General features: G+C 38.1%; 1 protein-coding gene across 1 annotated transcript; it reads left to right on the top strand.

Moving 5' to 3' along the window:
• The first annotated feature begins 468 nt into the window (after window positions 1-468).
• On the top strand, window positions 469-11,124 carry LOC134648025 (protein big brother-like). The gene is made up of 3 exons (XM_063502456.1): window positions 469-803; window positions 5,079-5,254; window positions 10,759-11,124. Exons 1-3 carry the CDS (start codon window positions 626-628, stop codon window positions 11,110-11,112), a joined length of 708 nt encoding a protein of 235 aa, XP_063358526.1. The 5' UTR covers window positions 469-625; the 3' UTR covers window positions 11,113-11,124.
• Window positions 11,125-11,474: the final 350 nt, after the last annotated feature.

The raw sequence follows: 11,474 nt of genomic DNA, 5'->3' as shown, positions 1-11,474 counted from the left end.
AAGTCGGGCGCCATGTGCAAATCCGCGTAGCTCATATATGTGCGTCCCTTTATGCGTTACACTGTATACCTACAATTAGGCATTCAACTGTCGAGCTTAGCGATACGATAATATCACATTTCATACGTTCTATCGGATCCTGAGATCCAGCTCCCCTTTCATAAAACTCGTACATAACAACATTTATTTTGTTACAAAGGAACAAAAGCTATGATATAAATACATAAAACACTCGAAACGTCGAAACAGGATAATACCATCATTATGCATTCATGTGCCTTGTCGTTTACAGTATTTATTTTGAAACATGTCGAGGGGGGAAAACCCTCTTTTCGCTCGAAAGCTCACGAAAGCGCGCTTAGAGGCGTCGGGCGGCGCTTCTGGGCCTGCTCATTGGGCCCCGGCCTCCCCTCCAGGCGGCGACTCCGCCCTGGTGGAAACTCGGGCCGAGCAATGCGCGAAGCGAGCGTTCATTCATTCCATAGTCACGCGCTGAACCGCCGGTACGAAGTACATTTTGACGTTTCTTAGTATAACTTGAATCATCGGTTGTTGTTGTTGAGTCAGTGTATAGTGTAGCAGGAAAGTGATGGTAGGCTGGGTGCCCGTGTGATCGATTGGTGTTATGCACGCCATGAGCGACCCTTCGGCCCTGGCTGGCATGTTACCCTTTGACTCTATTGGACTGTACGAACAGCCGAAGCCCAGATTCATCTTCAAGATGCCGCGAGTGGTTCCCGATCAGAAGGCGAAATTCGAATCCGATGATCTCTTTAAAAGGCTGAGCAGAGAGAGCGAGGTACCTATATATATGTTATTTAATATTCAGATACCGATTTAAAATTTTGACCATTATTAAAATTGCGAGTGACACATTTGGTATTTACTCATAGAATGAATAATTGACTACCAGTTAATTTGGTACCTATCAGTATTCTCCCATGTTACTGCGGTTACTTCTCAGTGTAATATTAATATGATTAGTTGTAGACAGGCTTAGGTATTATAATTTCATTGTGAGTAAAATATCGTCTATCCTGCTTATGATATCATTCTTTGTATGACTGGCGCTTGTTATTCTACAACTACCTTCGTTTCTATACAATTATCATTGAAAATATATTTTTTAAATTAGGTAAAAATGTATACTTATATTTATTATAAATATAAACAACTTTAAGTAAATAATTATTAAGTAAATACTTTTAATTTTCACTTGATACGCCTGTCCTGGTGACTGTAATAAAATCTTGCAAGTCTATCCACTATCCGTATTCGGTTTCCAAGTGCGCTGAAATTTTGCATATGTAACAACTTTGGTGATAATGCAATGTTATGGCAACATAATGCTGGCTGGTGCTGGTTGTAATGATGGACACTAAAGGCGCCCATATGAGCTCTGCAATCATTGTCAGCCTCGTCAAGTTTACGTGTCGTTAGAATCGGCTTGATGAAAAATGTGTTACTTTTGCAGCAAACTATGTAAGTTTTATTTTGTCGTAATCAAGATCTCTGGTTTGTACTTACCTCCCACCTACCTGGTTAGTATCGCAACAATACCTAACATCTTAACGACATCTATTTTTCTGCGAAGTGTCCATGCACTTGCGCGAGACACGCAACTATTAAAATACAATTAATGATCTAGTTAATTAGTTAGCAACTTAGCATACTAATTTGAAGTTATATTAAGAACCACGTTTATTTGTCTATAAAATCCGGGTTCAACAATTTCAACACCACCACTCGAAATGAGTATCATAACACATTTAAACTAACGGATCTTAAAAATCAATTTTTTATTGATTTATTTTGATTGATTAGTTTTGTTGTTTTCGTGCTTAATCCCCAGTAGGTTATTTATTTACCTAAGTACCGTAAAATGGGGTGAGTAGGGTTCGCGGGAAGAGTTGGGTTATGAAAGGGGGGTGAGATGGAATTTTAAAGCTACTGCTACAAAAATAATGTATTCCAATTAAAAATGGAGCTATAGTATACTCATAATAAAAAAAATCGATCCAACTATCTTCCAAAATCACCTTTGTATGAAATGCCATCTCACCCCAATTACGAGAGACTACGAGGTGAGGTGGGATTTCCTGTTTATCGTCAAAGTTATGAAATGGAACTAGCCAAAATAAAGTAAAAACTAAAATACAAACGTCTGGAACACTTATTATATATGTCGGCGGCAGATCGTAAAATCGGGCATATCGAGATATTCCTAGGCATATCATGAAACGCCGCCATTTCATGATCTGACTAAGATTAACCCAGGCGTATCACGATCTGCCTTATAAAAGAGGCGGCAGATCGGTCAGACCAATGTATTCGTTGATATTCCTAGCTACATACCGGGCGCATCGTAAAATAATTGATGAGATATTCCTAGGCATATCATGAAACGCCGCCATTTCGGAACGTAAACTTTCCTTTTGAGCCTTGAGGTTTGCTCGATATGGCTGGTCGTCGCACTAGGCAGATCATGAAATGCCGGCGTTTCATGATCTGCCTAGGAATATCACCCCTTGAGGTTTGCACGATATGGCTGGTCGTCGCTAGGCAGATCATGAAATGCCGGCGTTTCATGATCTGCCTAGGAATATCACCCCTTGAGGTTTGCACGATATGGCTGGTCGTCGCCAGGCAGATCATGAAATGCCGGCGTTTCATGATCTGCCTAGGAATATCACCCCTTGAGGTTTGCACGATATGGCTGGTCGTCGCTAGGCAGATCATGAAATGCCGGCGTTTCATGATCTGCCTAGGAATATCACCCATTGAGGTTTGCACGATATGGCTGGTGGTCGCTAGGCAGATCATGAAATGCCGGCGTTTCATGATCTGCCTAGGAATATCACCCCTTGAGGTTTGCACGATATGGCTGGTCGTCGCCAGGCAGATCATGAAATGCCGGCGTTTCATGATCTGCCTAGGAATATCACCCCTTGAGATTTGCACGATATGGCTGGTCGTCGCTAGGCAGATCATGAAATGCCGGCGTTTCATGATCTGCCTAGGAATATCACCCATTGAGGTTTGCACGATATGGCTGGTGGTCGCTAGGCAGATCATGAAATGCCGGCGTTTCATGATCTGCCTAGGAATATCACCCATTGAGGTTTTCACGATATGGCTGGTGGTCGCGCTAGGCAGATCATGAAATGCCGGCGTTTCATGATCTGCCTAGGAATATCACCCCTTGAGGTTTGCACGATATGGCTGGTCGTCGCTGGGCAGATCATGAAATGCCGACGTTTCATGATCTGCCTAGGAATATCATCCCTTGAGGTTTACACGATATGGCTGGTCGTCGCTAGGCAGATCATGAAATGCCGGCGTTTCATGATCTGTCTAGGAATATCCCCCTTGAGGTTTGCACGATATGGCTGGTGGTCGCTAGGCAGATCATGAAATGCCGGCGTTTCATGATCTGCCTAGGAATATCACCCCTTGAGGTTTGCACGATATGACTGGTCGTCGCTAGGCAGATCATGAAATGCCGGCGTTTCATGACTGCCTAGGAATATCACCCCTTGAGGTTTGCACGATATGGCTGGTAGTCGCTAGGCAGATCATGAAATGCCGGCGTTTCATGATCTGCCTAGGAATATCACCCATTGAGGTTTGCACGATATGGCTGGTGGTCGCTAGGTAGATCATGAAATGCCGGCGTTTCATGATCTGCTTAGGAATATCACCCCTTGAGTTTCCACGATATGGCTGATGGTCGCGCTAGGCAGATCATGAAATGCCGGCGATTCATGATATGCCTAGGAATATCACACCCTACTTATTTGATATGCCTAAACGTCACTAGGCAAATCGTCAAACGTTGATGTTTGAACGATATGGCTGGTAGTCGCTAGTCAGATCATGAAATGGCGGCGTTTCATGGTATGCCTAGGAATATCTCGATATGGCCGATTTTACGATCTGCCTCCGACATATACACCATATATTTTAACTTTGGACCCATAAGTAGATTGACGAATCCAGCAACATAGAAACTAGTTTGATATATTCAAAAGGTAGGCACTTTAATACAAGATACCTACAGTACGTAGCGGCCCCCTTTTTAGGGTTCCGTAGCCAAATGGAAAAAACGGAACCCTTATAGATTCGTCATGTCTGTCTGTCTGTCTGTCCGTCCGTATGTCACAGCCACTTTTCTCCGAAACTATAAGAACTATACTGTTGAAACTTGGTAAGTAGATGTATTCTGTGAACCGCATTAAGATTTTCACACAAAAATAGAAAAAAAAACAATAAATTTTTGGGGTTCCCCATACTTCGAACTGAAACTCAAACATTTTTTTTTCGTCAAACCCATACGTGTGGGGTATCTATGGATAGGTCTTCAAAAATGATATTGAGGTTTCTAATATCATTTTTTTCTAAACTGAATAGTTTGCGCGAGAGACACTTCCAAAGTGGTAAAATGTGTGTCCCCCCCCCCCCTTGTAACTTCTAAAATAAGAGAATGATAAAACTAAAAAAAATATATGATGTACATTACCATGTAAACTTCCACCGAAAATTGGTTTGAACGAGATCTAGTAAGTAGTTTTTTTTTTATACGTCATAAATCGCCTAAATACGGAACCCTTCATGGGCGAGTCCGACTCGCACTTGGCCGCTTTTTTTTTAAATATCTTTCGTCAAATTTAAATAATCACTATATTTAAAATAGCAGTGGCGCTAGTGTGCACGTTGATGGGCTCTTAACTCTTGAGCCCTTAGTAAGCTACCGTTGTTTGTCTGACTTGATAATTAATTAGCAAGGGATCCAAGAGGAATCGACGCAACTCTTAAATAAATATAATTTTTCCAAAATTAAATCATGGAGGTCTTCTCAGATAGTAATTTCTTGTTAGCAACTTGTTATGGTTACTGTTATGGATATGATCTGACTGCTGTTAATACTTTCTGGTTGAAGAAATGTCATGTTGACGCTTGAAAGATCATAGGTCCATAACCGTAAAATGGGAATAAATAACGTTCTGAATAGTCCTCCTGTCGATAAGCTACCTCTACTAGCAACTTAAATTAAACCTACTTAATTTTGTTTCAGGTACGATACACGGGCTACCGCGACAGGCCGCCAGAAGAGCGCCAAATGCGGTTTACCAGCGGGTGCCGCGAGGGCCACACCGAGATCGCCTTCACCGCCACCGGCACCAACCTGCAGCTGGTCTTCGACCACTCGCCCTACAACAACAGAGGCTGCGACTTCCAGAAGGAGAACGGCAAGGTGAGGGCTCGATTGAATTCATTGTAAATATTACACAGTGTTAAATATTATTACAATTAGCCTAATCAAGGCTGATTATGTTCCAGAGATGTATGAGGCTAAAGCTAAACTACGAAAACTGATTCTAGCTAAAGTTGGACTTAGCTATGGAAATTGACATTCCTAATTAGTGGATACCATGCAAGTGCGTAGTTTTGTAACGAAACATATTTCTAGTGGAAAACATGGACTGAAATTTCGTATCATAAGTACTGTGGGTACATGATGGTCGTACTTTTATCGTTTGTCATGACTTTCTTTTGACTTCTTGTGTGATGAACTGCGATAATGACGCATAAGCCCGGCCATCTCATTTATATCAACTGTGGTATTAGTTTGTACATATTTTATTGCTGTGACTGTTGTGATTTAATATGTAGGCACATGTATAAGTAGGTATTTCACGTTTCTATCAATGTAAGTGCGATTGTGAAAAATATTGTAACGAGCAAGCAGGACAGGGCAGCAACAACCTAGCGCAAATGCTTCGAGTTTAGAAACTTTTGAAATGATGAGATGAAATGTTTTTTCTATACAAAATGTTGGCGTCTAGTAGATAAAATCCTATTTATTTGATAACTGTCTAGCGACCCCAAATTAGGTAAGTAAATTAACATAATCGCTGTAACAATCATAAAAAAGTAATATAACGTAATCCTTATTTTGATTCATGTTCCTGATTTAGGTAATCAAGTGAGAATCACGTTTTATAGTGATTCATCCTATAGCTGCATACATATTAAACTAATGGCATCATTTTTCAACGGTCCAGCATCGGCGGCTCTTCCGGCCTGCATTTTCATAAACCAAATTAAGACATAAATTCCTTTCAAACTTCTAATGAAAGAAATGTAAAGCCGTAACACCGCACATAACGTGTTGGTCACGCTCCGAGTTCATCTCGTACAATTAAGGTCGACTACTCGAAAGTCGTCCACTATGTGGTGATCAGTCTGATGTGCTGTGAATAATGTTGACGCATACATTTCTAGTATCAACAATTCAACATAATTATATTGAGCTAAGTATTCATAAGTCCTAAAACAAATCACGCATGAGGTACGAAGAATAAAAAAAATACTTTTTTATAAATTAATATTGTTCAAGAGCATCTAAATTAAATGCTACGAATTTGTAAAGGGTTTTATAATTGTACCTATTTAGTTTTCAAGTCGACGCACGGGTATTTAGGCACAGTGTTCTGTAGAACTGTATAGTGTATTATTACTTCGTTAAATATTTTAATAACGATAGGGAAAATTGTTGAATATACACCGAGTCTTTCCTCTTGTTGCGTGAGGCAAACAGTTAATTAATATTAACGGATCAACCCGGACCTACGGTCAACTACAATCAAGCGGATAAAATAATATCCAGTCCGTGTTTGAAATATGTACGTTAGTCATTGTAGCTACCTACTGTATACTACACTATATCTCAATTTTAGCCAGCAGCGATCCATATGGTGCCTCCTTTATTGAATTTAGCCCCTTCGGCGCTCTCGTCGCGCCACCAGGCACCCGCTGTGCTTCTGTATGAATACTTAACTTACGTATATTTATTTACATTTGGTTCATTTAACTGCGTGCTTCGATGCGCACAGCACATGAGCCCGTATTATAAAACGATATTTTATTTATGGCCATTCGTGTGTTTAGAATAGATCTGAGTAGGTACATAATAAACGTACCTACTTGAATTTGTGTTCGAAATGGTTGCCATTTATGTTATTAATACCTAGATATCAACCTACATACTCCTTTTACAAGATTTTTTATTGACTTTTGGCGTAAATCCCGGTTTGAGATATGTACTTAACTACATATTTACATAATGGAAAAACAATTGAATATAAAAATAGTTATTTGTACAACAAGTGATGAAAGTTTGATATTTCTTCGAGTGCTTATTTTGAGTTCCATGCAAGCGAAAGATTCTATAATAGATTCACGAGCGTAGCGAGTGAATCTAATTTAGAATCTTAAGCGTAGTAAGGGACTCAAAAGCGCACGAGATGTAATTAACTTTGATCTCGTGTAGTACACAACATTTTTCACCTGAGCAGTGAGAACACACCTATTAGACAACTTGAAAAATGTAATCCTTCTTCATCACTTAATACCTGCACTCATGTTTTCTTAAGATATATAAACAATTAAGTTTAATTACCGCAATGGATCACAAAAACAAAACGTAATAATAAATTCCAGTAAAATAATATAGAAAAGAGAAATAACAAACATTAACTGACACTTCCATCGACAACTTTTTTTGTAAAAAAAATCTTTGTAAGATACGGTCCGAATTGCGGATACGTACTATATATTTGTCAACTATGGTAGAAATTCTTAAAAGTAAAATAATTAATTTTGCGTGCTGATCTGTGTATTTTTTGAGTTCATTATTTTAATTGTACAATAAAATACCTAAAATATAGTATTTTATCAGTTTTTATCAAATCTTAAACTTTATTTTGATTAATTCATTATTAAGAATTCATACTCGTACGTGGTTTTGAACGATGCGGTCTGAAGTTTTTCGGGGGTCTATTATAAACCGTGAATATCGTTTTAACTTTTTTTTGTCTGTTTCTTTTTGCCAACAGTGTGAAATGGACAGAGATAATAGAACCCAAGTATTTCGAACTTTTATTAGACCCCGCATGTTGAAATGACATTTGACTATAAATGTCACTTGAATGTCATTTTGTCTCACCCAGTGAGCAAAATCGCATTTTGCTCACTGTTTTTAAGAATCAAAGTACCCTTGTTCGAGCTGCTGAGGTGAAAAATATTTTGCGCATCATGCCATCATGTAAACTAATTGAATAAGTAAGTATACTTACTAATTATACCTCGCAGTACTAATTATAGCTTTTTGATAATGGTCATGATCATTTCTGATGTTTTCTATATAAGTATACATATTCCGGTTGTGAAAGCATTGATTCGAGCTGCAGCACTTTAATGATTTAAATGAAAAACGTAAAATAACATAATTTTATAAATTACTGCATCATTTAAATAAATAAGTATATCCTATAAGAAGGCCTTTAAGGCTTATATTTCTACCATTTCTAAAATTCTGACTCGAAAGAAAGAAAATAGTCTTCTTTTCTACAAATATCTACGAATGAAACATTATATTTTGTCAAAAAAAACTGCAAGAAATACAGCAAGTCATAAAGTTGGAAAGGGATAAAAATGTAATCGGGGGCTGCTGAATTTCTCGAAAATTCCGTCAAGGCAGGAGGGAAAATAATTCGCCTAAAATCGATAAAGGGAAAACGTTAGTTGCCATTGGAGAACGTCGCGGCGGCGCGCGCCGCTCCGCCCGCTCCATCATGGCTGCCTGCACTCCCACTTTCCTTCCTACCCTCTTTGTACAAGCCAAGTAATTGAATTATGATGCATTTATGATGCAAAATGAATAGGTACTGGTTGAAATAAAATAAATACTACATACTTATTTTAAATAAGGTAGGTACGTGACCTGACATGAGAGTATCTTTAACATCACATTTTATTATTACATGCCACATTTAAAGAAGAAGAAAAAAGTAGGTAAGATACAAAATATTTAAATAAAAAATCAATCAAACTTATTCAATCATGTGAGTGGCTAAAGAAAGTGAATTAACGTCTGGTTATAGTCCACGAAAAATGTATGATTTTTTTCCAAATTTATAGGTTATACATATGTAATAAGAGCAAGTATAGCGTTTCTGCATCTGCATTCGTTTTCCTAAAAAAGGACTAGGTGTGTATACTTATGTTTGACGACATCGACAGTTAGTTTAGTGCTACCTAACTATTTTTATATATTAAAAGACTGATCGACCTCACTGGTGACCGAAGAGGTGGCAGCTTTCTCGCGCAGCGTATTAGCCTCGCTATACAGCGGGGAAATGCTGCCAGCGTCTTCGGCACCATGCCAAAGGGGTCCAATTTTTTAGATTTATTTTAATTTTATTTAGTATTAGTTTTTAGTTTTAATTTAGTTTTATTTAATTAAGTTAGTTTATTTCTTTATTAATGTACATTTACCTGTTAATTTATTTATTTAATAAAAGATATGTATGTATTTACTTTTCATATGTAAGTACTCGTATTTAATTTGGCAACCGTACCAGTATACCTACATATTGAGATAACTGACGGACCCCAAACTAGACTGAGGTCTGAACCTGTATCTAGGGCTCTGGAGTGCAATTAAAAAAACAAATAATATTAAATAAAATATGCGAGACAAATTTTCCCGTAAAAGCTTAAAGTGTTTACATTAATTTACAGTAGTTACTAAAGTCTATTTTTTTATTCGGTAGACTAAAATGACATTTCATAGTATGAAATGACACATGATGTTCATACTATAAAATGTCATTTTAGTCTAACGAATAAAAAATAGACTTTAATTCTCCTGAAAATATAAATACAACACAATAATTCAATGATGAAAATGGCGAAAATTAGTATTTATTTATTCATTTTAAACATCAAAAAAGGTACAAATGGCGGACTTAATGCCTCATTGGCATTCTCTACCAGTCGACCATAGGGTTAAACAGAAAAATGTCAAGGTGGGTGTAGTGAGAAGCGTTTAATATTATTACCCGTATTTCAATGAACCCTATTGTTACTTAATTCCTGTAAATGCACATACACAGCAGTATTCCGAAGTTATTGGAATCCAAACAATATGCGTCGTATATTGAGCAACATCGGTTTGAGTCCAAATGGCCAAACAACAGAAGGCAAGCGAAGGATTCGATCGCGTGCTCTTTGTTCCGCATCCGGTGCCAAGTAACCTTTAATTTGAAACTGTTATTGTGGCAGATACTCGCCAAGGATGCAATTTCGATAATTATGCTCATTCTTTTAATTTTAAAACCATTCTTGTTTGACGAAGCATAGTTTGTCGCTTGCCGTATGGCTTTTAAGGTTTTCAACTAACTCATTTTTTAAGTAGGTTTAAAAGCTACTTTAACTTGGGTATAATATAATTTGCATTTAAAAATATATTATTAAAAATCAAGAAGTTAATATTTAAAACTCTGCTTATAAAATAAAACTTTCAACAGTAGGTAATAAAATATTATACATAATACTAATTCTTCAGAAGAATGTATAATACATAAATGAAATAATTATTATTCATGGCTAAATACTTACATCTTTAATAAGGATAAATTATTAAAATAATTATATTCTTAACAGCATGCTACAACAATACACAACACAACAATCAACTACTTAATCAAAAATTAGTCAGTCAATAGGAGAAGCATATTCCTACTCAAAGAAATCGCTGACACGTCAGTGACACATGATGTGACTTATAAAAACTTTTCCTTCCCTTGGCACTTGGCAGTTCTGCTACGCCACCAACAGCGTCCATTTTTTGTGGGTCCCGCTTTTTTGTTTCGGAGTTTTAGGTAGTAATTTATTTTGTTTTTTTGTCCACAGGCCCACATAGTGTCCAAGTTTATAATGAATGGCGTGTGCGTAAGATGGCGAGGTTGGATTGACTTAGAGCGGCTGGACGGTGTCGGGTGCCTGGAGTTGGACGAAGAGCGTGCGGCTATTGAGGATGCAGCGCTGCGCGACCAGATCGAGCGGTACAACCAGCGGCTGCGGGACTTCGAGGATAAGCAGCGAGTATACCGCGAGCATGGTGACGACTTGCGCGCGCACTCGCACGCGCACGCGCAGCGATGCCACCAGGCGCGCGCGCCGCCGCACGCAGCGCACGTCGCGCACCCCCACCCACACCCCTCGCACGCTATCCACATGAAGTCCCAGGGAGCTCTCATCTCGTAAACCAAAAAGCCGAGAATAACCTACAATTTAGTTGTAGTTTTTAAATGTCCCGCACATAATGAAGTTGGACGTGGAAGGCTATCAAGATAACAAAATTGCGTCCTCTCTTCTAACAATGAATGGTGAAACTATGCAATTTTAACTTTTTACCAAATAATAATCTGCTGGTAGGAATATTCTCGTCTTTGAAAACGTAACTTAGCACCAAAAGTCTGACTGTCAGTCACGTAATAGAGTATTACAATTAATTAATTTAATACTATAAAAAATGCCGTATTAGACATTACTATTTACTATAACACCTAACTCGACTACTTAAATTGAATTAGGTTACTTACTAATAGCGATCTACATATATTCAT

The sequence above is a fragment of the Cydia amplana genome, chromosome 5 (genome assembly GCF_948474715.1).
Source record: "Cydia amplana chromosome 5, ilCydAmpl1.1, whole genome shotgun sequence".
Lineage (NCBI taxonomy): Eukaryota > Metazoa > Arthropoda > Insecta > Lepidoptera > Tortricidae > Cydia > Cydia amplana.
The sequence above is the reverse complement of the archived record's forward strand: the minus strand, read 5'-3'. Positions and strand labels throughout refer to the sequence as shown.

Coding starts and splice junctions, on each gene's coding strand:
- LOC134648025 (XM_063502456.1), top strand. CDS start 626: ATGCACGCCATGAGCGACCCTTCGGCCCTGGCTGGCATGTTACCCTTT. Junction 804..5,078: donor GAGCAGAGAGAGCGAGGTAC/CTATATATATGT, acceptor TGTTTCAGGTAC/GATACACGGGCTACCGCGAC. Junction 5,255..10,758: donor TCCAGAAGGAGAACGGCAAG/GTGAGGGCTCGA, acceptor TTTTGTCCACAG/GCCCACATAGTGTCCAAGTT.